The following is a 24,445-nucleotide window of genomic DNA, read 5'->3' as shown; positions in this document are numbered from 1 at the left end:
AATTTCACCGTCCCATTGGGGGTCGGACATCGAGTATTGCTTTATTTACCTTTTGCATAGCAGGGTGGACTTTTGCAGACTTTCATTACTGCAGGTCGGTTTTGATGTTTGCAAGCATTGCCCGCTGGTCTCCGTGTGCCATACCAAACACACTGCAGTATGCGATATTTGATGCCCTGGCGGCCACAAGGAGCATTGCACTGTAAATATCATCAAATAGGAATAAGTTGAAGAAGAAGCAGTAGCAGAATAAGAAAATAAAAACAAACGAACTCAACAATTTACGAGTGGAGAAAAAATATTGACAAAACCGGCAAAAATATGCCAAACGAGTTGGAAAGAAATGGGGAAAATGGAATGGGTCGACAATATATCGTCCTACAGCGATGGGAAACTAAGAGCTTAATTTTACAAAAAAAAAAAAAAAAAAAAAAATTGGGATTAAAGGAATATATAATTTTATATGTTACATTATGAGCATATTTTGGACCAAAGAATGCATGAAATTGGCAGAATAAAAAAATGAATTTCGTCATCGAATTTGCTCTGAATTTTATAAAAAAATATTACTTTTGGGAACGCAGGGGCCAAATCAGATACTCCCTTTAGAATCAAATAAAATGTCCTGAAAAGGGGTTTGTCGAAAAGTATTGCAGACAAAACCCTATATTTTCATGGGACATATTTTAAAAACATAGGATGTGATATATACCCTCGTTTGCCTAGAGGTTGGAGTAATTATTTTTGAAGGCTGGATATTCCACTAAATCAAGTCCCTAATGATCTGCTGATTTGATGGAATTTCCACCTTCAAAATTAATTACTCCCAACTTGGTGGTCAACGGGGGTAAAGGTGTACAAAAGTTGTAGGTTTCGGTTTCGGGGTTGGCATATGAGGTGTTCCCTGATTCCGAGTATATTTTCCGATTTGACAAAATATTTAATCGGAGTTTCTCGAATTTTCTGTTCTCAGGGAGTAGCACTTCTCTCAAAAATTTGTAACCCCTGCTAAAATGTACCCATCATATATCTTCTGATTATAGAATATTTGAAATTCTGAATTAAATTGGATGCGATTGACGTTTTTGTCATTTCGGCGCATAGAACACTTTTAAGTCAGAATTTTTCGTTATAACCGGGGTTCCCAATGTCGAGGCCTCACATAGCGATATTATCCAACTTTTGTTTATGGTTTTTGGGGATAGGAAATCTTCTTGTAAAAGTGTCCCAATATAGGCATTGGTCTATTCCGCATATAATGGTGCCATTTAAGTTCACGGCCAGATTACACATTGTAATACCCTGCACCACAGTATGAAGAGTATGTTAAGTTTGTCATTCCGTTTGTAACGCCTCGAAATATACATTTTTGACCCCACAAAGTATAGATAATCTTGATCAGCATAAAATTCTATGTCGATTTTGCGATGTCCGTTCGTCTGTCCGTCTGTGGAAATGACTCTAGCTTCCGAACGAAATGAAGTAGATTGATACAATTTTACTCAAATGTATATTATGTCTGGTGGACTTTTGATATTGAAAATGTAGGCCATGTAGGTCCACGTTTTGATTTAGAACACCATATAATGGTAACTCCCTATTTTCGGTATTTTGGTGATTTAAGCGACATTATTCACCGAAAATGTTTCAAATTTGGCATTTGAAGTTCGTAATGAATACTTCAGCCTATGACAGAAAATTGTTCGTGCAGGTCCACGCCTTCGTATAGCCCCCATATAACGGCACCTTCCGATATTCGGTATTTTGATGATTTTAGCGACATTATTCCCCGGAATGGTTTCAAAATTGGTTTTTGAAGTTCGTAATGGATACTTCAGCCTATGACAGAAAATTGTCTGTGCAGGTATAAGCCTCCGTATAGCCCCCATATAATAGTAACTCCATATATTCGGTTTCTGGTGATTTTAGCTTTGTTGTTTTTCAAAATCTTAAACCCTATGCGGGGGAGGAACCAAAAGAAACGATCCGACCTACCATCTTTTTAACAGATCTTGACGGAAATATTGAGATGCTTCAAGCTTCATGGATATAAAAAATTGTGACTCTTTGTGGGGAAAGTACCAGAAGGAGTGGACCGATATATTCCATATTCCATACCTTGGGTAAATAAAAATAGTACTCTTACATCACATTGTATTAGAGTTATAATTATTCAAAATTTTGAGGGGGGAGATATTTGATGGAGTGGACCGATATTGTCCATTTATTGCACCTGACCTAGCACTGATTTAAAAATTAGGATTTGCAAAGTAGCAGCAAAATCAAACATTCCCTGTCGTTCTGTGCAGTAAAATATTTTTGTTGAAAATTTCGACCTCTTATTGGGGAGTTACTGTGACCAGATTGCTCATCTCCGAACTTGATTATAGTTTTATATTAATATTACGATGCAGCAAGTTTGGGTGAAATTGGATACTCCCTTCGAGAGTTATCGTACGCACAAGATAGACGGACGGAAGGACATCGCTAGATCGACTCCAAACAGACCTAGGGTCTACAACAGATATTTCGATGATAAAGTATATATAATCGAAATATCTGTTTTAGGGCATAGGACTGAGGGTATAAACAATGGTGTATTAACTGGCCCCAAATAATATCTTTCGATTAAAATGTTGAAATCTAGTTCTAGTTTTCTTTTAACACAACTCAAGGAAGCATCACATTGTTGACAAAATTTCCATTCGAAATTTAATCAAAATACCTATAAATAGCATATCAGACCATTTCAAAAAATATTCCAAAAAAAAAAAAGGTAAGCATGGCGATTTTGGCTTGGATTCTTTTTTTAAATAGGATTAAAATTCTCATTTCTATAGACCATATCAATTTTAATATATTTTACAGAAAAAAAAAAAAAAAACAATCGAAAAAAATGATTTCGACTTACCTCCGACCAGGGCTCCACACGCCACACACCCTTACAACGCTCATTGTAGCACTCCTGGCGACTGATGGGCTTTTCGAATTCCGGACATAGACGAGATACGGTATCATTGGCAAAACGACACGAGACTTCACGTCGCTGGATGGCTGTGTTGCGGCCAAAGCAACGTGACTGATGACACAGCGACCATTCTCCCTTGGTCCAACGGGGGCACTCCTCGCTACCGCATGTCTCAAAGGTATCGGGTATGTCCAGGCCATAATCTTCACAGAATGCATTGTCCACAACTTCTTCTTCTTGCTCCAGCGGTTCGTTGGTCTCTTCTGTGGTTGCCTCCATACCGAGCAGATTTTCGTTGTCCTCTTCGCCATTGTGGAGGTTGGGGATGTTGGTTAAATGGATACGTATACAGGTAATGGTGCGTCGCTAATGAATGGACAAATAAAAAATGTTTTAAATAAAGAGGACAATTACATTAAATAAATTGTGTATGGGAGTTTTAATGGAGCTCCCATTCACCCCAATAGTCCTCCCCCTTAATGGGGGGTTAAACTTACTCTCAATCCGGAACCAGCAGCTCCACATTTCTGTGAACATGGCGTCCATGGGCTTGTTAGCCATTTGTACGTGACTGTATTGGTGGAAGTCATGTGTGACGGTGGTATATCTGACCAATGATTCGGCCATCTGGCATGGGGTAAATGTAAAGTTGATTGTCTCTCGTTATCGGTGGCATTTGTCGCTGTATCCGCCGTCTGGTCAACCATATCATCAACATTGTCAACACCATCAACACTGGCATCGTCGTCATCATCGCCATCCCCATCATCATGCGCCCCAACTTCGTTGCCATTGTTTCGGTTGCCTGGTTTTGTGTAAGCCTTGTTAGCGTTTAGCGGAGTTTGCAAGTCTTTGGTTGTAATGTGCGATACTATTTTCAATGGCTCATCCTCCTGATCGACATCCAAGCCATATTGCAGGCCTCTATCCGACAGCATGTGATGGCCACGAGAATTGCCAAATTTCTGGAATGTTGACCAAAAATACTGCACACAGCCCAAAAACAGGGATACACCAGAGAATGGCAGAAAAAAAAAACACACACAGTTGAAGAAAATAGAGGAAAATTAGTAAACGTTGAAATGGTAGATTTCGATCAATTTTGCATAACATATGCGAGATGGAAACTTAAAATGACAATTAAATGCTTTATGTAATGTGTATATGTATGTGTATTTGTAATATTTAAAAGAATACTATTTTTTTATGTAATAAAATAAAAAAAAAACTAAAACATATATTTGTCGAATTGTTCTAAGAATGTATGTATCTCCACTACATGCTGATGTTTTTTTTTACAAAATTGTGGTTTTTGAAATGAAAATATTGAAATCATGCTGTTTACAAAATAAAATGGCTCTCCATGCATTCTGCTTTAGGTATGACATAATTATCAAATGAGATATAACATGTTTTTCTTTTTTTGGAATATTAACATAAATGATTACATCAGTAGTACTTCCATCGGCGATTGGATCCACCCATAGATACATATTAAAAAAACAAACTTTTATAATTTGACATTGTCTATAATGGTGTAATGTTTTTTTAATCCAATGGTTCTTAAAGAAGCTCAAAGCACTTTATACATTTTCAAAGTACAATATTAAATGTTGTCAAATATATTTCAAAATATGAAGCTACCTTTGTATATGGTCAAGGTTATTTATATGCTTTAAAACCATTTAACCTAAGACCTCGAAACTATTTTGGGGTTTTGATCTACAAACCGAGAGGTATCAGATCCATTTGGGATTCTCCATAATCCAGACTGGCAATTAACCAGTTCAAAAGAGAAAATTTGCAGCCAATTAAGAAAAAATGTTAAATTTTTCAAAAATGAACAAGGTTTTTTATTAGCAAAAACTGATGATATTTTTTCGTGGTACATGTTGGATATACAAATTTCTTTTGTTCAGAGACTCTCAATGAAATTTGATGTAGAACAATTCACCCTTTTACACGTTCCCCAAAAAATGAAGTGTAAAGGGAGATTTTGACTTAGATTGGAAACGCGTTAAATTAACAGGAAAAGCAAACTCATAATTTTCACTCGTAGTACATAAATTTCGAATGTAGTTTTTTAAAAACTATTGCATTTAGATATAAAGTTTAAAATGAATTTTACAATAAAACTCTGCATAAAATATTTCTTCCTTTAATGCCTTCTGCCTAAAACGAAATTCTATGTTACTTTCAGGCGTCGACTCGAAAAAAGGCCGAAAAAACATATTGATGAAAAAAATGTAGAAATATTTTCGGAAACATTGATGCAAATTTTTGATATCCAGTAAAAATAGAGATTTTTGTTCTTTGGTGACTTACAGTGAAATTTGATGAAAAATATTTTTGTCCTTGAAGTCATCCTTGTAAAATGATGTTTTGTATGAGATTTTTACATAAACTCACTTAAAGTACGGCTTTAAGTCAAAAACCAGTAAGGAAAGGTTAAAAGTCGGGCGCGGCCGACTATATGATCCCCTACACCACTATGTGTATTTAGTAGAGCTCCCCTAACAACAAATAAATATGAACCTTATTTGAATGCATATCATGGCACAATTTGGGAACTTTATCCAACTCTGAATCGATTTTCAACAAACGGAGGCTTTTTACCTCTAGTACCAAATAACATTGCTGTATAGTGCATGATATGGCGTCTATAAGAATTATATTAAAAACAATAATTATTTGAGCAATAGATATACGGGACCAACCTTCACTAAATGGAAAAATTCGGTTGAATGTATAAAAATCTACCCAATTTGGGCTGATATTACATATATGGTAGACAATAACCGTAAAATCGTATGAACATGTATATCGAAGGTATATAAAAATCTGAACCGATCTCGAAAAATTTGCCAGAGGTATTTTCGAACTGTCCAGTATGAAATATCCCTGTTGTGAAGTGCAGATTACGCATGTTATTGACTTAAACCCCCAAATCGGATGAAATATATATATATGGTAGCTATAGCTATATCTGAACCGATTTTCACCAAATTTGATGTACTTGCTTATAGACTGAATTCGGTTGGATGTTCCAAAATTCAGGTCATTTGGATTGATATTGGCCATTTGGTGCACAATAAACCTGAGCTATATACAAATCTGAACCGATCCTGAAATAATTTTAGGAACTTAATTTTGAGCTGTATCTGATGTCCGATATCAAATATCCTTGTTGTGAAGTGCATATTACTATTATGTGAGGTACTTAAAATAATAAAAAATTAGATGGATTGGATGTATTGGACGTATAGGAGTTATAGCTACATCTGAACCGATTTTCAAGATTAAAACTTTCCACCTAAATAATATCCCTGTTTTTCTTGCCCCCTTCTATTTATAAAACTTTGTGAAGTAAACTTTCAAAACGCCAATACGAGTGTTATCTTCACTTTCATAATCTACCAAAGCTTTTCTGTAATTTCAAATACTTAATTTTAACTACAGATGGTTTTCCATTTATTTAATATATTTTGAAGGCCTGTAAATGGCAATATTTGAGATATACATTATATTTTACATTCTATACATTCGCTTTGGTAAATAGAATGTGTGCTAGTTATATATTTTCTATATTATTAATTTTATATATTGAAGGTATTGATAAAAGACATGTATAGGATCCAAAGTACAAAAAAAAGAGGTAGAAAAAACTACGCCTTAAAAATATTTTCTTCCTTTTGGGGCAGTTATTCTGTCAAAGTATACACAAGGTTTGTATATGTGTGTGCGTGTTCTAAAAAATGGTAAAAACACAAAATATGACTGTTTTGGTGCATGTCATAAAATTGTATTTGCTTTATAAGACTATATTTTAAGACTCAAATTTGATTTGCTATATAAGACTCTACTACCGCGTTGTATTTTACCTATTTTCTTTGAAATTAAATTAGTTTTCTTGTTAGTCCATGCTGTTATCCATCATTAGGCAACCAACGAATGTCTAACTCTTTTAGAAAAAGCTACCATTTAAAAAATGTTCATCCACAAAACCAAAACTAATTTGTCTTCTTGAATTCTTTGAATTTAATTACATTTCACTGTCTCCTATGTGGCCAACTTAAATTAGAAGAACTGGAGGAAACACGTAATTTATGTCGCTTTAATTTTTGCAGCTTTTTGCTGGCTCATGAACACACATTGTAATCAAAGAGTGCATTTTTTTGTTCTTGCACTTTACAGTCTCGCCATGAAATGGTACGGCAATGAAAATTTGCTGCAAATGCGAATGGCCAAGAAAAGTATGAGAGTCGAGTTCAAATGTAGCCGTGTCTGAACACACTTTGCATAAAAGCCTCAACGTTGTTGTGGCATGCTTAACACATTTCGCTTTCATTTTATGCTAATGTTGCACGCCACGTCAGACACACACACACATATGCATATGCACCTTAAAGAGCACACACGTATGGGTGCCTCTTAAATACATGTGTATGCATGGAAGTTTAGAAATGCTTTGGCGCAAAACGTTGACGACGACCATGGCCATTGAAAACGAAACAAATTTCCAAAAATATAACAGAATCCTAAAAATGCAGTGCATTTCAATTCAGCCACACAGCCAGCCAGCCGGCTTTCGGAGATGAGGCAACACCGGTGAAAAGAAAAACAGTGGAACATTGATTTCCCAAGTGCCACTTAAAATCCCCTAACTTTGGGAGGAAAAACAAAAAACCTATATGATTCTCCCATACACACGCATGCTATATATGCATGCATATATGTAGTACATGACCACTCTCGTTCTCTTTCCGTTTCCGTTTGTCTTTTATTTGGCTGTTGTATTGTTGCAAAAATTTGAAACATTCACAGCAGATGAATTTAAGTGTGGCTGTATGTGTGTGTGTCTGTGTGCCACTCACTTCACCAGCCACATGACGCCAGTGTTGGAGTGTGTAAGTGTCCCTTGAATGCGTTCCATATTCATGAGGATTGCATTGCATCTGAATGAGGAACGAGCTACGACTGAGTGCAATAGTAACAATAACAATAAGGACCTGAATGTTATTGCCGGGTATCAGATTCGGATAGATGTTGTTGTTGTTGTGCCACCGAGTATCCCCAACATTAATGGGTTGGCTGTAGATCGACGGTGTTGTAGTTGCATTCTGGCGGCCATAGAATAACGGTGTTTTTCATCTATTTGGTCTGTCAATATTGAATAATGTATGACCCAACAGCCACCACGCCACTATGGTTTGCATTTAAGTACAAATTTGCATCACTCTAATGTTTGTCCAGGGGTCTTGGGAGATATTTGGTTAAAGGGGTGTAACCAATATTGATATCTCTTGTGAAGATGGGGAAAAGAAAATTTTTGGTTCCGTAATTTTTAGTGGTAAATTGGTTTGGTTTATCCCAAATTTGATATTTATGGTAAAAATTAAGACAGAAACATCTTTGCAAATTTTTGGTTTTTTTAATTTTTGGTAGCATTTTACGAAAAGTTTGTCCCAAATTTCGTATTTACGGTGAAAATTGAGACAGAAACATCTTTGCACTAAAAATTAGTTTTGCTCGACAAAATGGTAAAATTTGCAGTACAAAATGGACAAAATGGTAAATTTGTTGCAGAACCCAAATATGGCGTTTCTTTGTCAAAATATTCGGTCTAAATATGTCAAAATATTCGGTATTTTGATGATTTTTGCGACATTATTTATCGGAATTTGAAGTTCGTAATGGGTACTACAGCCTATGACAAAACATATCCTGTGTGCAGGTTCACATTTTCGTATATCTCCCATATAACGGTACCTTCCGATATTTTAAAGATTTTAGCGACATTATTCACTGGAACTGTTCGAATTTAAAGTTCGTAATGGGTACTACAGCCTATGACAAAAATTTTCGTAAGTAGGTCCACATCTACGAATAGTCCCCACATAATGGTTTTCATTTTCTAGTTCCTTCCAAAAGGCGGAGGGTATTAAAAGTTCGGCCCGACCGAACTTAGCTGCTTTTTTACTTATTTTCTTCTTTCATTGTGTACACGTTCACCTTCCTCTCTCACAGTTCAAAGCAACCTCAAACCCGGTTTGCTGAAAAAAATAAATTATTTTTTACACCCGATTTAATTTTGAGTCATTCGTCTCTCGCTCTAATTTTTGAAATAGGAGTGCTCCCGATCTCATACAAAACAAAAGAGTGAAGAGTTAAATCCATATTAAACTCCGTCTCTTCGAGAAATCCTACACGCGAGAAAGTTTTGCTCCGTATTGAAAAAAAAAAAAATACTTGAAATACTGAACCTGTGCAGAAGTTATCAAGATTTACCCTTATAATATATAAGGTATAACCTTCATATACCGAATCGTGAACCTGTATCGAACTTTTTAGTGAGCGTCATAAAATGAATGATGAGAAATCGATTTGGGAGAATTTATTCCAAAAACACCTTAAAAATATTGAAAATTAAAATGTAGCTCTATGTGGCGGTACATTTGTATGTTTCTTTCAACACAGACAAAACTCTATATATTTGTAATGAAAACCACAAGAAAAAAAACTACAAATGAAAACCCTCCCTCCCCCAAACAAATCAACACACACGAATACTAAAACACTTACATCCATTTGTGCATGTGCATTGCATTTAGCTTTTCCTGATTGAAATCTGTGGGTAGATAAACATTAGCATAGTCACTTGTTTTTTTCGGCATTGCATGCCTCCGACATTGCATCGGCAATGTAGCGTTGCCACTGCCACAATCGACAAAAAAGAGGGGGGTGGCGGGGGCTTTAGATACAAATGGATGTCGGCGGTGCATTTGTATATTGTTATTGTTGTATGATGTGCCAAAGCTTTTGATTGTGTTGCCAAATGACTTTTATCACAACACTCACGGATTCACTGCTACTCATCAACTCACGCCAATCCGCAGATTAGTTGCAGCAGCCCCCATTTGTAATTGCCAAGCGAATTTACGCGAACATATTCAGAATCCAATGGGTCATTATTTGGCAACTGATAAAATGGGAATTTAATGTGTTGTAAATTTTTGGAAAAGTCCATTGTTTTGTAGTTTGTCCTTGATGTCAAGTATGGGGAGGAAATACAAACCCTTTCATCTCAATATTGGTTTGAGTATTTCGTGTGTTTTAAAGGTACTCTTTGTTGGTTGTTCCAAGGCACATCTTTTGCTATTTGGTTGATGAAATTTATAATAAAAATAATTTTAAGGATTTTTAAATATTTTTCAAACATTAAAAATTAAAAAAAAATGTCATTCTCCTTCAACAAGAACACAATTGCCTTTTTTACATTAAATAATGTTTTTTTTTATTCTCACACTTTTGAGAATATCCAGAAATCATTTGTTACAAATTAAATTACGCTCATTTATATGCGATGACAGCAGATTTCCAATAAATTTAACAACAGTCATTCTTCATGTTGTTATTGCGGCGACGGCAGCTGTTCGAATCCGGTTGGAATTGTGGAAACTGCCAACCAGACTCTCATGCGCTTTCTATGTTGTTGTTTGTTGGTCCGGTAGTTGGTAGTCATATGAAAATCGAACTAATTAAATATGTTCATGTCGAAGCACTGAAGCTGTTTCGTTACATAAAAATCAGCGATGCATAAATTGAAAATGAATATGTGTGGGTGTGTGCATATTTTTATACCCTCCACCTTGGAAAGGAGGGTATATTAACTTTGTCATTCCGTTTGTAACATCCTTAAATATTCGTCGTAGACCCCATAAAGTATATATATTCATAATCAGCATAAAATTCTAAGTCGATTTAACGATGTCCGTCTGTCTGTCTGTCTGTCCGTCTGTCTGTCTGTTGAAATCACGATACAGCCCACATTATTTGACGTAGAGCGTCAAAATTTAGCAGAGCTATTTGCATTGTGTCTAATATGGTTGGTATTGAAAATGAGATATATCGGTCCACGTTCTGGTATAGTCCCCATATAACGTTACCTCCCGATGTTCGGTATTTTGATGATTTATGCCACATTTTTTCACGGATTTGTCTGGAAATTGGTATTTGTAGGTCATAACGGGTCCCTGAGCGTGTGGCAAAACATTGCATGTATAGGTCCACGTTGTGTTATAGCCCCCATATAAAGGTACCTCCCGATATTCGGTATTTTAGTTTTTTTTGCCACATTTTTTCACGGATTTGTCTAAAAATTGGTATTTGTGGGTCATAATGGGTTCCAGCTCCGGTGGCGAAACATTGCATGTAAGGGTCCATGTTTTGGTATAGCCCCCATATAACAGTACCTCCCGATATTCGGTATTTTTAAGGTTTTTGCAACAGTTTTTCACTGATTTGTCTAAAAATTGGTATTTGTGGGTCATAATGGGTCCTAGTTCGTGTAGCGAAACATTGTAATTATAGGTCCACGTTTTGGTATAGCCCCCATATAACGGTACCTCCCGATATTCGACATTTTAATGGTTTTTGCCACATTTCTTCTAATGTTTCTTTTACCCTAAGGTGGAGGGTATTAAAAGATTGGCCCGGTCGAACTTAATGTTTTTTTACTTGTTTTCTCTCTCTCTGTTTCCCTCCACATGAAAGTCATCACAATACATCTACTGAAAATGCATCATTTAAATCATTGATGCGTTTAAAATGTAAAAATCATTGACAACAATCAGAAATCATATAAAACACACACAGTCACACATGGAAACACATTATGATGTATCTGTGTGATTATTATTACACATTTGTGTATGTATTTTCGTATCCTGTTGTCCGCATTTTTATTTAACAATATGAATATGCATGCAGATCCACATCCACAATATAATTCCAGATATTGATGAATGAATGAATGAACGGACGAATGACTGATGCATTGAGGATGTGGATGTTGATGATGATGAGTGGTACTTCGTTAGAGAATTTGAGCAACAGTCTGGCAAATATTGAAATATTGAAAACACCATTGAACTGCCGTCGCAATCAAATGTCAGACAGATAGTCGGACATCATCAAAGCCAGCCATTAGTGCAAAATTCATTGATAATGGTGTTAATAATAAATTGGAGGCAACATGTGCTATGTTCGTGTAGTTGTGTATAGTTTGAACTGACACTAACACAGAGAAAGAGGGAGAGAGAGAGATAGAGTGCGTTGTTATGATGGTCTCAACAATGCACATTACATTTGTTGTGTAAACATTGAGGAAACGGAAGTGCACAACAATACCTCCATCGGACAAATAGATTGTCAAATTATTGTTAAATATAAAAATACATATTTTTTCTGAATTTGTTTAAACATTGTAAATATTATTGGTAAAGATTGTAGACTAAAAATAGATTTTTTTTGATTTGATTGTATTAAAAACATTTAGTTATGATATGATGTATTTTCATATTTTAAGGAAGGAACGCATTCTGGATGAACATCTGCTAGTTTTCTCTGAACATGAGATTCTTTTCAAATCCATGAATTGTCAATTATGATAGCCAGAGGAAAAACTTATTTCAAATGGATAGATATCTTAATTTGATAAGTTTGAAATCTTAGTGTTTTCTATAAAAAGACAGAAATTAGAGATCCTTTGTTGACAGAATTCGACTTATAAATCCTGCAAATGCCGGAATCGGTTGACTTTAATCCGTACATATCGAAAGCTAATAACTTGAACACATACAGGGTGAGATGGAAAAACTGCAACCAACTTTAGACTGTTGTCATTTCTAAGACACTCGTCCGACAGCTGAACAGCAAATGTTAAAAAATTAGCTCGGGCTAAAGCCATTGAAATTCCAAAAAGTACAAGAACTTACACCGCAACAGAAAGAAAATAGACTCAAAAGAGCTGAAGAGTTGCTTCGCTTGGCAGAAAGTGGTGAACTGCCGAATTTGGTTTTCTCTGATGAGAAACATTCGTTGTCCAGCAGTTTGTAAACAAAAAAATGATCGTGTTCACTTGCCAAAGAGGTCAGCTGAACATGTGCACCTTCGGTTGGCCATCAGAACTCAAGCGTCGGGCATGGAGATGGTGTGGTCGGCCATAACTGCCGATGGTCGCTCTCTGCTGGTATTATCGGCCGTGGCATCAGAAAAAATGGCGAATATTATTGCGAAAATATTCTGGAGGGTGTATTAAAGGCTTGGGCACACAAATATTTTGGCCGCAGACCTTGGACTTTCCAACAGGACTGAGCACCATCGCACTCAGCACGCGCCACCCACGAATGGTTAAAAAACGAGGTTCTTCGCTCCATTTCCAGCGCACATTGGCCACCAATATCTCCGGATACCAATCCGTTGGGCTATTGTGTCTGGAGTATTTTGGAAAGCAAGGTTTGCACTAAAAAATACCAAAGTGTCGATCACCTCAAGCAAGCGCTTCGCGGGAATGGGCCAAAATACCGCAGATCAACATTTGGGCAGCGTGTGACAGTTTCATTGGTCGTTTAAAGTTTCATTCGTGCCAAAGATGACCAATTCGAACAAATCAAAACTTATTCTAAAATTTGATGCTATTTCCGACATTTTTAGCTCTTATTCAATAAAATTTAAAATAAAATGTAAAAGTTATGGCTTTCCACTTTGTTTCAGTTTTTTTTTATCTTACCTTGTGTTTTCTTTAAAAGAAAACTTTTTAGTACCACCGATTTTTTGGACAAATTTTTAGTGGAGTTGCTGGTATAGGGTCAGAAAGGCAAAGCTCTAAAATTCTAATTTTCAGTCAAACCGGTTGGACAACCCCTTTCCAGTATGTAAAATCAGAGGGTAATGACACCTTGATAATGATGATATAACTGTTATACCAAAAGGTGGGACTATATTGATAGGCTCTTGTTATCTTTTCAAAATACCTGAGCATCCATGTCAGTTTTTCCTGAGAGTAATTTTGATTATTGGACAGGACAAATAAGAAACTGATGTTTGGCAGTTTTATTGTTTGAAGTATACGTTGGCAAGAATTTTGATCTCAGGGAATATGGTCAGATTGCTTCTGTCCACCCACTAGCAAACTCTTGTAATTTCAGATATATTTTATTTTTACACATTCCTCTAAGAATATCAAATTCTCAGCCCATGTTGTGTTAATATTCCACTTAATTTCTCTTCCCACTCCATTGTCAACATTTATTTACCCAACCTGTATAAATGCATAAATTTGTGACCACCACAAAAACAACAGAAAACCCAACTAAAAATAACAAAAAACACAGACAGTAAATTATATGTCAAACATATATATGATATATGTTTGTACACAATGCGCTGGCCGCTTAATAAATATATTTATGTGCCTGCATTTATGTAGGTGTGCACGTATTTCTACACCAAAAACAACATTGTAAACATATTCATGGAAGCAAAGCTTTGCCTTGCACAGCTGTTATAAACCCACAGCGGCTCTGGTATTTTTGTTCCAATGAATGTCTAAAAATATATGTTGGTTGGTTGGTGTTTTGTGTGTGTGCGTGCTCGTGTGTGTTTGTGAAAGATCTGATTGTAAACATGGCTAAAATTGGTGTTGCACACACACGCATATATCCCACTATCACAGTTACCTAGAAGCAACATAATAATTTCACCTGTGACGCTATTTAAAGACAGACGTAGATAACCGCAGTTAGAGTCAGTTGCAATGAAAATGTTATTTTGCCTCGGAACAAATACACTGGGAGAAAACTGAGAAAAATGGCAGGAGTTGACTTGACGGGACTGCATTAAAATAACTGGTATTTCTGAGCTAGATCTACAGAGATTCAAAAAGCCAATACACAGGGTGAGATGAAAAAACTGCAACCAACGTCAGACTGCTGTCATTTCTAAGCCACTCGTCTGACAGCTGTTATTATTCCAGTGACAGCTCATTATATTGTTTACAAGCGTACAAAAGCATTTTGGGGAGAATTTTCCAAAAAAAAAATTTATTCGTGATGGAATTCAAGCATGGTAGTGTGATTTCTTTATATTTGGCTGGATAACCACAAGTGGATATCGTTAGAGCATCCCAGCATTTAAATGTGAATAAATCTTTTGTGTCTCGTACAATCCCTCGTTACCGTGATACTGGAAGCGTAGACCGACGTCAAGGAAATGGACGGAAGAAAACAGCAACATCAGCAGAAATGGTTCGAAAAGTAAAGAAGCGACTTGATCGAAACCCGCGTCACAGTGGCCGCAAAATGGCTCGTGACCTGAACATTTCGCAATATTCCGTTCGGTAAATATTGAAAAATGAGCACGGGTAAAGCCACTGAAAATCCAAAAAGTGCAAGAACTTACACTGCAACAGAAAGAAAATAGACTCAAAAGAGCTAAAGAGTTGCTTCGCTCGGCCGAAAGTGGTGAACTGCCGAATTTGGTTTTCTCCGATGAGAAAACATTCGTTGTCCAGCAGTTTGTAAAAAAAATAAAATGATCGTGTTTACTTGCCAAAGAGGTTAGAGGAAAATGTGCACCTTCGGTTGGCCACCAGAACTCAAGCGCCGGCCATGGTGATGGTGTGGGCCGCAATAACAGCCGATAGTCGCTCTCTGCTCGTATTAATCGACCGTGGCATCAGAATGACTACCGAATATTATCGCGAAAATAATCTGGAGGGTGTATTAAAGCCGTGGACACGCAAAAATTTTGGCCGCAGACCTTGGACATTCCAACAGGACTCGCACTCAGCACGCGCCACCCATGAAGAGGTTCCTCGCTTCATTTCCAGCGCACAATGGCCACCAAAATCCAATGGCAACCAAAATCTCCGGATACCAATCTGTTGGACTATTGTGTCTGGAGTATTTTGGAAAGCAAGGTTGGCACTAAAAAATACAAAAGTGTCGATCACCTCCAGCAAGGGCTTCGCAGGGAATGGGCCAAAACACCGCAGAGCAACATTCGGGCAGCGTGTAATGGTTTCATTGGCTGGTTGAAGGCCATAATTCGTGCCAAAGGTAACCAATTCGAACAAATCTAAACTTATTCTAAAATTTGATGCTATTTTCGACATTTTTTGCTTTCATTCAATAAAATTTAAAAAAAATGTAAGAAGTTTGGCTATTGACTTTGTTGCATTTTTTTCTCTTAACCTGTATATTTTTGATGAGCATAAAATTCTATTTCGATTTAGCGATGTCCGTCCGTCTATAGAAATCACTCCCGCTTCCCATCGAAATTAAGTAGCTTGATAAAATTTTACGCAAGTGGATATTATGTCTGCAGGACTTTTGGTATTGCAATTTCGCCATGTAGGTCCGCGTTTTTGGTATAGCCCCCATATAACGGCACCTCCCTATATTCGGTATGTTGATGATTTTAGCGAGATCATTCACCGACACTTTTTCAAATTTGGTATTTGAGTTCGTAATGCAACAGCCTAAGACAGAAAATTGTCTTCGTATAGCGCCCATCTAACGGTACTTCCCGATATTCGGCATTTTGATGAATTTAGTATTCGAAGTTCGTAAGGCATATTACAGCCTGTATGCCTGACAAAAGTTGCCTATACAGGTCCACGTCGCCGTATAGACCCTAATATAAGGGTTACATTTTTTATTTCTTTTCAAAATTTCCAAATGGTGGAGGGTATTCAAAGTTCGGCCCGGACGAAATTACAGCTTTTTTACTTGTTTAAAATATAAATGCAATTATAAATTTAATGCCTTTCCTTTTATAAGGCCTCCCTCTAGCTTGGCCCCTTACGCTCCCTATTAATTCCACACTTTAATAATTTTTACCAGGATTTGCATGTAGGTTTGTATCTCGTGTGGTTGGGGGTAATAAATTTATGGCTTTATGAGAGTTTGCACACAACCATGTTTATTTTTGTTTTGTTTGTTTGTAACAGGGTTTTTTTTGTACCCCCAAAAAGTAGCAATTGTTTACAACCATTTGAGAATTTGCATAGCCATTTCCATATGTAAGTGTGTGTGCCACTTTCTCCATATTTTAAATGGTCTCTGTTTAGGTGTACTTGTATGTATGTGTGTGTATGTCTGTGCAAGCGTGTGAACTAATGTGGCATCACCACTATGAATAACAAGCTGCTTGTTCTGTTCGGTGCAGCGGCTGCAGCAACAACATCAATAAATTTTGCAACTAATCTGCAGGTTGTCCAAGTGCAGCAGTTCACTGTCTCGTTTTCATGATTCACATTTCACACAGAAATATACTTTAAAGGGGGATTTACTGCTGCTGGTACTGGTACTTCTATGCATAAAAATGAAGAGGTGCATATCTCTTCTTGTTGGCATTTTTTATTATATCTCCATTTAGCAAAATATGAAGTCAATTTACATATCACTTTCGGATTTTTATTATTAAATGGAAGAATGGTAAGGAGGATATATTTGAGGAATGAAAGTGGCAGTTTAGAAATGGTAAACGTTTGGGGTGGAACAACAACAAATTGACTGCTTATTTAAAAGACACCTTGAGCTTCATAATTTTTATTGACTTCCTTTATTCACCAACGAATAATATGCTAATTTAACCACCAAGAGGTTTATAGATATATAATGCAAACTTTATTTAATCATTTTTTTGTTCGCATTGCAACCAGTTGGAATTAATATTTATTTGCTTTTTTTCAAGCACCCTCATGAGAGTGTACATCCTTATCTTGGATATAGGAAAAATCTATGCAATTTTCTGATTCATTATCTTCACCACAAAAAAAAAACCCAAAATTATGATTAAATTTTTGTGTGGCATACATCACGAAAAAAATAAGAAGAGCATAATACCTCCACTCTGGTGAAAGCAAGTGCATAATAATTGTCCTGCAATTTCACCAATGCGTGCGATTACACCCCCAAACACACAAATACAACGATATGCAGGTGCCAGCCTAAAAGTATGCATCACACGAAAAATCTAGTACATATTATTAAAATGTTTCAATGTTTACTTTTTGTTTAGGCACAGATAGAAGGCCTTGTGGAAGGTGGGGCCTTTGGATGATGATGGTCTAAATAAGATAATTTAAGAAAAGACTGTATAAAATATAAATATATTGTGGAAGACCTTGAAGACATCTCTCATTTATAAGATTCTCTATCAATTGAATGTAATTATTAGGCTTTTGAATACAAGATATTTAAAAGGGCCTAAAAGGCAGCTTAAAAATGGATATATATTTTCTAAAGAATAATTTTATATATAGAAGGAGCCTTAAATATATCCGAATAAAAACAAAAATATGAAAAATATTTATTGAATGGCATTCATGTATAAAATATATTTGTGGGTTCCCATAGAATAAGAATTTGTCAACAGAAAACATAATGTCAAAAGACTTGTGAGATCGAAACATATGGGAGGCTATTAGGTGACTTTCTTCCTGCCAAGAGTACTGGGAAGACCTAGGAGGTCTTCTATTCATAAGATACCCAATGGATGTCTTTTCAAAAAATATTCCAAATAAGAAAGAATCCTAAGTGGTCTTTGATATAGAGAAGAGCTGTGCTAGGTATCTAGATCTAGGTATATTTACTTACTTCTATTTTTTGAGGAAAGCACCTATGAGATACCAAGACCATAGATATTAAAAAATGGATTTAAGTATTAGAAACATCTACTTTGTTTACTACTTTACATTAGGTCTCTGAGAGGCCTGCTATATATCCAAAATCCTGGAAAATCTTCTCTAAAATGAACACCCGTTCGGAAAATTGTTTACGACAGAGCATGGTATAACTCTAGGTATACCAACAAAGAATGGAGCCAATATGCCTTTTATTGACAAAGAGCTTGAATATGTCTAAAAAATGGAAGACTAATTATAAAAAATATCAAAATGGATAAAAATATCAAAAATCATAAAAGATCTTTTAAGAAGGACCCTAGGACATCTTCTTTCTAGTGAGGACGCCTTAAATGTTCTACGGATGACCTGGGCTTTTAAAAGTTTCTTAAACGTTCACGATCAAAAACAAAATGTTGGCTTTACATTTTTTAGAAATCTACGAGCCCATGGAGATACTACAGAATTTTTGTCTATAAAATTTCATAAAAAATACAGAATTTTAAAGCAAAGAAAATCTCTTCCAATTTTCTTAACAAATCCAAGATTGAAGGTTAGCTCTCGAAATTTTCATAAAAATCCACGATTAAAGATCATCAAAAAGTACTCCATTAAAGATGAAAGGCAATTGTCTACAATTTTCTTAAAGATCAGATTATTTCTATACAATTTCGATTATGGGGTGGCTGATACAATTTTAAAAAATATGCTAAAAATCTACGATTATAGACCAGACCCTATTCTTCGAAATTTGTTTAAAAGTCCACGATTAAACCTCAGATTGTGTCAGTAAAAATATGTTCAACGATTATAGACTATATGGCAGAATTCGAAATTCTTTTAAAGATTTAAAATTTTTATAAAAAAATCGTAAAAAATGTTTTCAAAGCGGAGGTAATCTCCTTACAATTACTTAAAAAATAAGATTATGTGCAAGATTCTATTTATCAAAATATCCTCAAAAAATCACGATTAAAGGGCAGAAGGAGTTTCTAAATTTTTTACTTAAAAATTAACGATTATAAGCCAGAGTCAGGTTCATACATTTTTCTTCAAATACACGATTATATTTTCTACAAAACCCACTATTAATACCAGAGGGTGGCCTTCGAAATATAGACCAGACACTGTGTCTTAACATTTTCTAAAATAATCACAATTAAAGACCAGAGGTTCCCTTTTGAAATGTTCCTAAAAATTCCACGATTAAATCCAAAGGAAGCTCCCTTAATCTTCTTCAAAAATCCACGATTGTAGCTAGAAGTAAGTTTTCCACTTTCCTTTTAATGTTATTGTTCAGGCCTTAAACTAGAGGAAAGTTCCCCAAATGGTCATAAAAATCCATCATGGTATTTCAGGGGATAGTTCTGTGTCCACGATTATGGGCATGAGTAAAGTTGTAAAAAATGTATAAGACAAAATAACCGAAATAAAAAACCTGCTAATAAGACAGAGGATATTTTTTTATAAATATTTTTATATCGAGATTCAAGATTTTGTGGTCTAGTGTCCTCTTACTCTTGTTCTATAGTTTTTAGTTCTAAATATACCAAAATTATATGACTTTCTTTAAATGTGTGTAAATGTTTGAAATCCTACAAATACATGTATGTGCAAGACTTATACAAATAAAGGCCCCAATATCCGTTAACTCCACTTGGCTGTTGGTTTTGTTGTAGTTCAAATGTCACTTGTTTGTTATGCTACATACACTCTTTTTTATCGTGTTGCATATCAACTGGCGTGTACTACATCTTGAACAGCAGCAACAAGAGGAAGAAGGAACAAAAAAAAAAAAACACCAACAAGGAAAAGGAGGTCGCACTTAAGTGCCTCTAGAGACTGGTTTGTTAATAATGAGGAAACTTGTCAACATCATCAGCGTCATGTGTATAGTTTTATAGACATCGGAGCAATGACGGGCGTTTTTTTCTTTCTTGCTATTCATAGCCAACTACTGTGGTCCTTCCACACACTACTATATTGTAAAAACGGGCAAAGAAAAGAAAGGAAGAGGAAATGGAAATGGAAGGAGTTAAGGCTATTCATAGATGCAGGCGATAAATGGAGTGCCGGGGGAAAGGTTTGGTTATTACAAGTAGGTGATTATAAATATGAGAGCCATTTTATAATGATAATCTATGACAAAAGAAACGAGTTGAAATGAAAATTTAAAGCATACTTTAAGGAGAACAAATTTAAATATTTAAAGATTTGTGTTGAGTTGTTTCGCTGACATGCATTTGCCAATTTGTGTTTGAGGGGGGATTTTTGTAGCTACACTGAAGCATAAATTGACTTTAGTTGTAGTTCTGTTCCGCCAATGCCAATGTGACCAAGAAAACAATTTGGATTTTTTTTTGAATTTATTCCTATGAACAAAACCCAGCTAAAGAGTTGAGTAAGCCACATTTCCATGAAGAACTAATGTCTAGTAGGTGCGGGGGGTTTCATACATGGACGAAAGAAAAAGAAAAACAAGATTTGTTTTAAAAAATAATACTTGGTTTGATTGTTACCTAGTGAAAATTGTTGTTGAAATGTTGTTTATTTGGTTTTTGTTCAAATCGGGGTTCGGAGGGTTGGTTTTCAAAGAGGATTTTATGTATGTGATGTTGTTGCAGTTGTTTGTATTTGGTGTTGTACACGATTTGCCCGGTATTATTTTTTATATGAGTGTGTGTGTACATTTAAGTTTGGCAGGAGCAAGGGGGAACGAACATACGAACGAACAAATTAACAAGAAATTTGTAGTTGTAGGAAGGAAACCAGCAACAACAACGAGGACGAAAAAGAAATATAAACATTTTGCAGAATGTTCCATTGATTGCAGTTTTTTTGGTAGGGATTGTTGATAGAGTTTTTTTATTTTTGGTTGGGTTTGGTTTGGTTCGTTGGTTGGTTGGTTGTAGTTGATTTGTTTGTGTTGTAATGTATTTGTGTTGGTTGGTTGAGTAGAGTTGTTGGTTGGTTGGTTGATTCCATTAAAAATACCAAAACGAAAATAGAGAAAAATAAAAATAAATAAGAACGAAAGGACGAAAAAAGATGGACAACAATTGCATTGGAATGAATAAAAAAAGAGTAGAGTAGAGTATGAAGAAAAAGTAATTCTAGTAAATGTTGTTGTTGTTGTAACTCTTGTTGTAGATAACAATAACAAATTGTAATATTAAAATCTATATTGAAATAAAAAAGGTCAAACATGAAAGGCAAAGGTAAAAAAATGCACAAAACACTATTAAAGCTAGACTAGTTGGGTGAAGTGAACTACATTTTTCACATTATGGATGAAATAAAAGGTTAAAAAAGTGCAGATATTACATAGGGATAAGCAAAAATGTCAAAGCTTTTATTATTCAAAATTAATGAAAAATGGGATGAAAATCAGGACGTATTTAGCAACTTTAAATATTATGTTAAATATAAAAATAATTTTAAACAAAAAGTATTCAAAATTTTTTAACATTTCCTGAGTCTCATGTTGTCATGTTTCAAAGATTAAATTTTTTACACCTTCAAACTATTTTTCAAGGTAAAATAATTTAAATTTATCCGTTAAAATAACTTCATACCAATTTTAAGGTATCTTCCCATATTCCATATTGTTCACATGGAAATGAAAAAACATTTTTCCCGGTGTAGCATATAACATAAACTGCACTGTCTAGTTTATTAAACTTTGCAATTTTCCTTGTATATTTAAAAATCGTAACCGACCATGCGAAGAGAACACAAAAACTATTTCCGCTTTAAAACATATGCAAACATTGATCATTCGCCATGGCATTTGGTGGGTGGCTATGGCTGACCTCAAGCGAAGTTTTGTAGAAGCCACGCGTCACAGCTATTGTCAAATCAAATAAAAAACCAGGCAATAAATTTTATGACTGACCTCCATCGTCACCACTAGAGATTGCTGCTGTTGGTGGGTGGGTGGCGGTCAGTATTGGTGCAAATAAAAATTTCCAACAGAAACCTCATAGAAACAAAAAACCCGGACAAAAACAACAAAATAAGAGTAAAAAAATTCACACATAAATAAATTGTTTGCAATAATTTCTCAACTATGTTGAGGTATGTGTGAGAGCAGGTCATGCCATATGTCGAAATTAAAATAATTGGTGAAAAAAGAAAACAATATATATTTCTGTGATATTAATGAAAATTAATCATTTCACAAATGACACAAATTATGAATGCAATTTGTAATAATGGTAGTAATTAAACAATTTCAAATTTGGAAAAAAATACGTGTCAGGGCAGAAAATTGTTGAATTTCGAAGGGCATTTGGCGAATTTAAATCAATAGAGTTAAGAATTGAAATTAGTTAAATTTTTAAAATCATAAAGCACAGTTTCATAAACAAATTATGCGGATTTCATAATTTCAAATAATTAAGCAAATTGATTTCAATAGCAACAAGACCCATAGGCGTATGCATAACATTCGTACGTAACTCATACGCCACCTATTCTAGCATATGTTTACTATGTTTGCAGAGGTTTCATTTTGCTTATGAAGTTTTATTTACTTTCGCCTTGAAAAATATTTAAAATATAGGTGGGGAAACTAGGTCACAAACTTGTACTGCTCAGATTTTCTTGGTATAAATATATAACCCTTATAACGGATTGAACATATTAAAGCTGTCTAAGTTTGTGTTAAGCTCAATCCCCTGTTATGTCATATCGGTGTTTTTTTTTCAATTGTTTTTAATTGTTTTCTTCTAGACTTAAAGACATACCAGTAATTTATCTTCGAACCCTAGGCATAAAGATATAATTAAACATGATGCGCCTTGTGTTATACAACACAATCAATAAAGTGTATTAAATGATTTTGCATAGGGGTCAGTTCAGGACACTATTGACTCAATTTTTTTTGTCGAATTGGGATGTTTCCCACGTTGTTAAGAAGAGATAAAATTAAAAGATTTTTAGGCAATTTTTTCCACATGAATGCAATTTTAAGGATAATGAGAACGCCCAGTAAAATATTTTTTTTTCAAAGAGGATTGTGAATCCATCCTTTAAACAAGGGTATTTCTCTCGAAGTAGTTACAAATAAGTATAGAAAAGAAAGATTTATTTTTTTTATAATAGTCAAAGGAGAACATATACTGTATGTAACAATTGCCGACTTTATGGCTCAATACTCGGTGAAGAATGGATATTTTGACAAACGATAAAGCCGTTTGCGTAGAGTATGGAAAATTTCGAAAGGCAATGTCCAGCCCGTTCAAATATGGCGTAACAAATTATGACTTAAATTAGTTTTCTAACTGACCATTTATTAGTTATCTTGAATAACTTTGTCATTCCGTTTGAAAACCCTCGAAATACTCATGTCAGACCCAACAAAGTATATACAGGGTGATATGAAAAAACTGCAATCAACTTCAGATGCTGTCATTTCAAAGCCACTCGTTCCACACCTGTTAAAGTTATTCCAGTGTTAGCTTATTATATTGTTTAGAAGCATTTTGGTGAGAATTTCCTGTTAATCGCGATGGAATTCAAGCGTGATAGTGTGATTTCTTTATATTTGATTGGAAAACCACAAGTAGCTATCGTTAGAGCACTCCGGCATTTAAATGCGATTAAATCGTTTGTGTCTCGTACAGTTGCTCGTTACCGTGATACTATTGGGGTAACCCGACGTCAAGAAAGTGAACGGCAGAAAACTGCAACATCAGCACAAATGATTCAAAAAATAGAGAAGCGACTTGATGAAACCTGCGTCAAACAAACAAAATGATCGTATTCACTTGCCAAAGAGGTCAGCTGAAAATGTGCACCTTCCGTTGGCCACCAGAACTCAAGCGCCAATATTTGGTATTTTGGTGATTTCAGCGACATTGTTCATCGGAATTGTTTCAAATTTCGTAATTGAAGTTTTTAATGGGTACTACAATCTATGGCAAAGCATTGTATATACAGGTCCAGGTCTTCGTATAGCCCCCATACATCGGTACCACCCTCTATATTCGGTATTTTGCTAATAT

General features: G+C 35.3%; 1 protein-coding gene across 3 annotated transcripts in view; it reads right to left on the bottom strand.

The window, feature by feature from the left end:
* The window catches only part of LOC101900681 (protein madd-4), a 154,622-nt gene that overhangs the window by 4,797 nt on the left and 125,380 nt on the right, over window positions 1–24,445 (bottom strand). For 2 of the 3 annotated variants that reach the window (XM_059125180.1, XM_059125182.1), the window contains 3 exons: window positions 3,466–3,954; window positions 2,912–3,334; window positions 50–200 (listed from right to left, as the gene is read on the bottom strand). In XM_059125180.1, the coding sequence (XP_058981163.1) occupies window positions 50–200; window positions 2,912–3,334; window positions 3,466–3,954 (1,063 nt within the window). The remainder of the gene's footprint in view (window positions 1–49; window positions 201–2,911; window positions 3,335–3,465; window positions 3,955–24,445) is intronic. The other variant, XM_059125181.1, reaches the window with a different exon arrangement.

This window comes from Musca domestica, unplaced genomic scaffold (assembly GCF_030504385.1).
Source record: "Musca domestica strain aabys unplaced genomic scaffold, Musca_domestica.polishedcontigs.V.1.1 32, whole genome shotgun sequence".
In the NCBI taxonomy this organism is placed as follows: Eukaryota; Metazoa; Arthropoda; class Insecta; order Diptera; family Muscidae; genus Musca; species Musca domestica.
The sequence above is the reverse complement of the archived record's forward strand: the minus strand, read 5'-3'. Positions and strand labels throughout refer to the sequence as shown.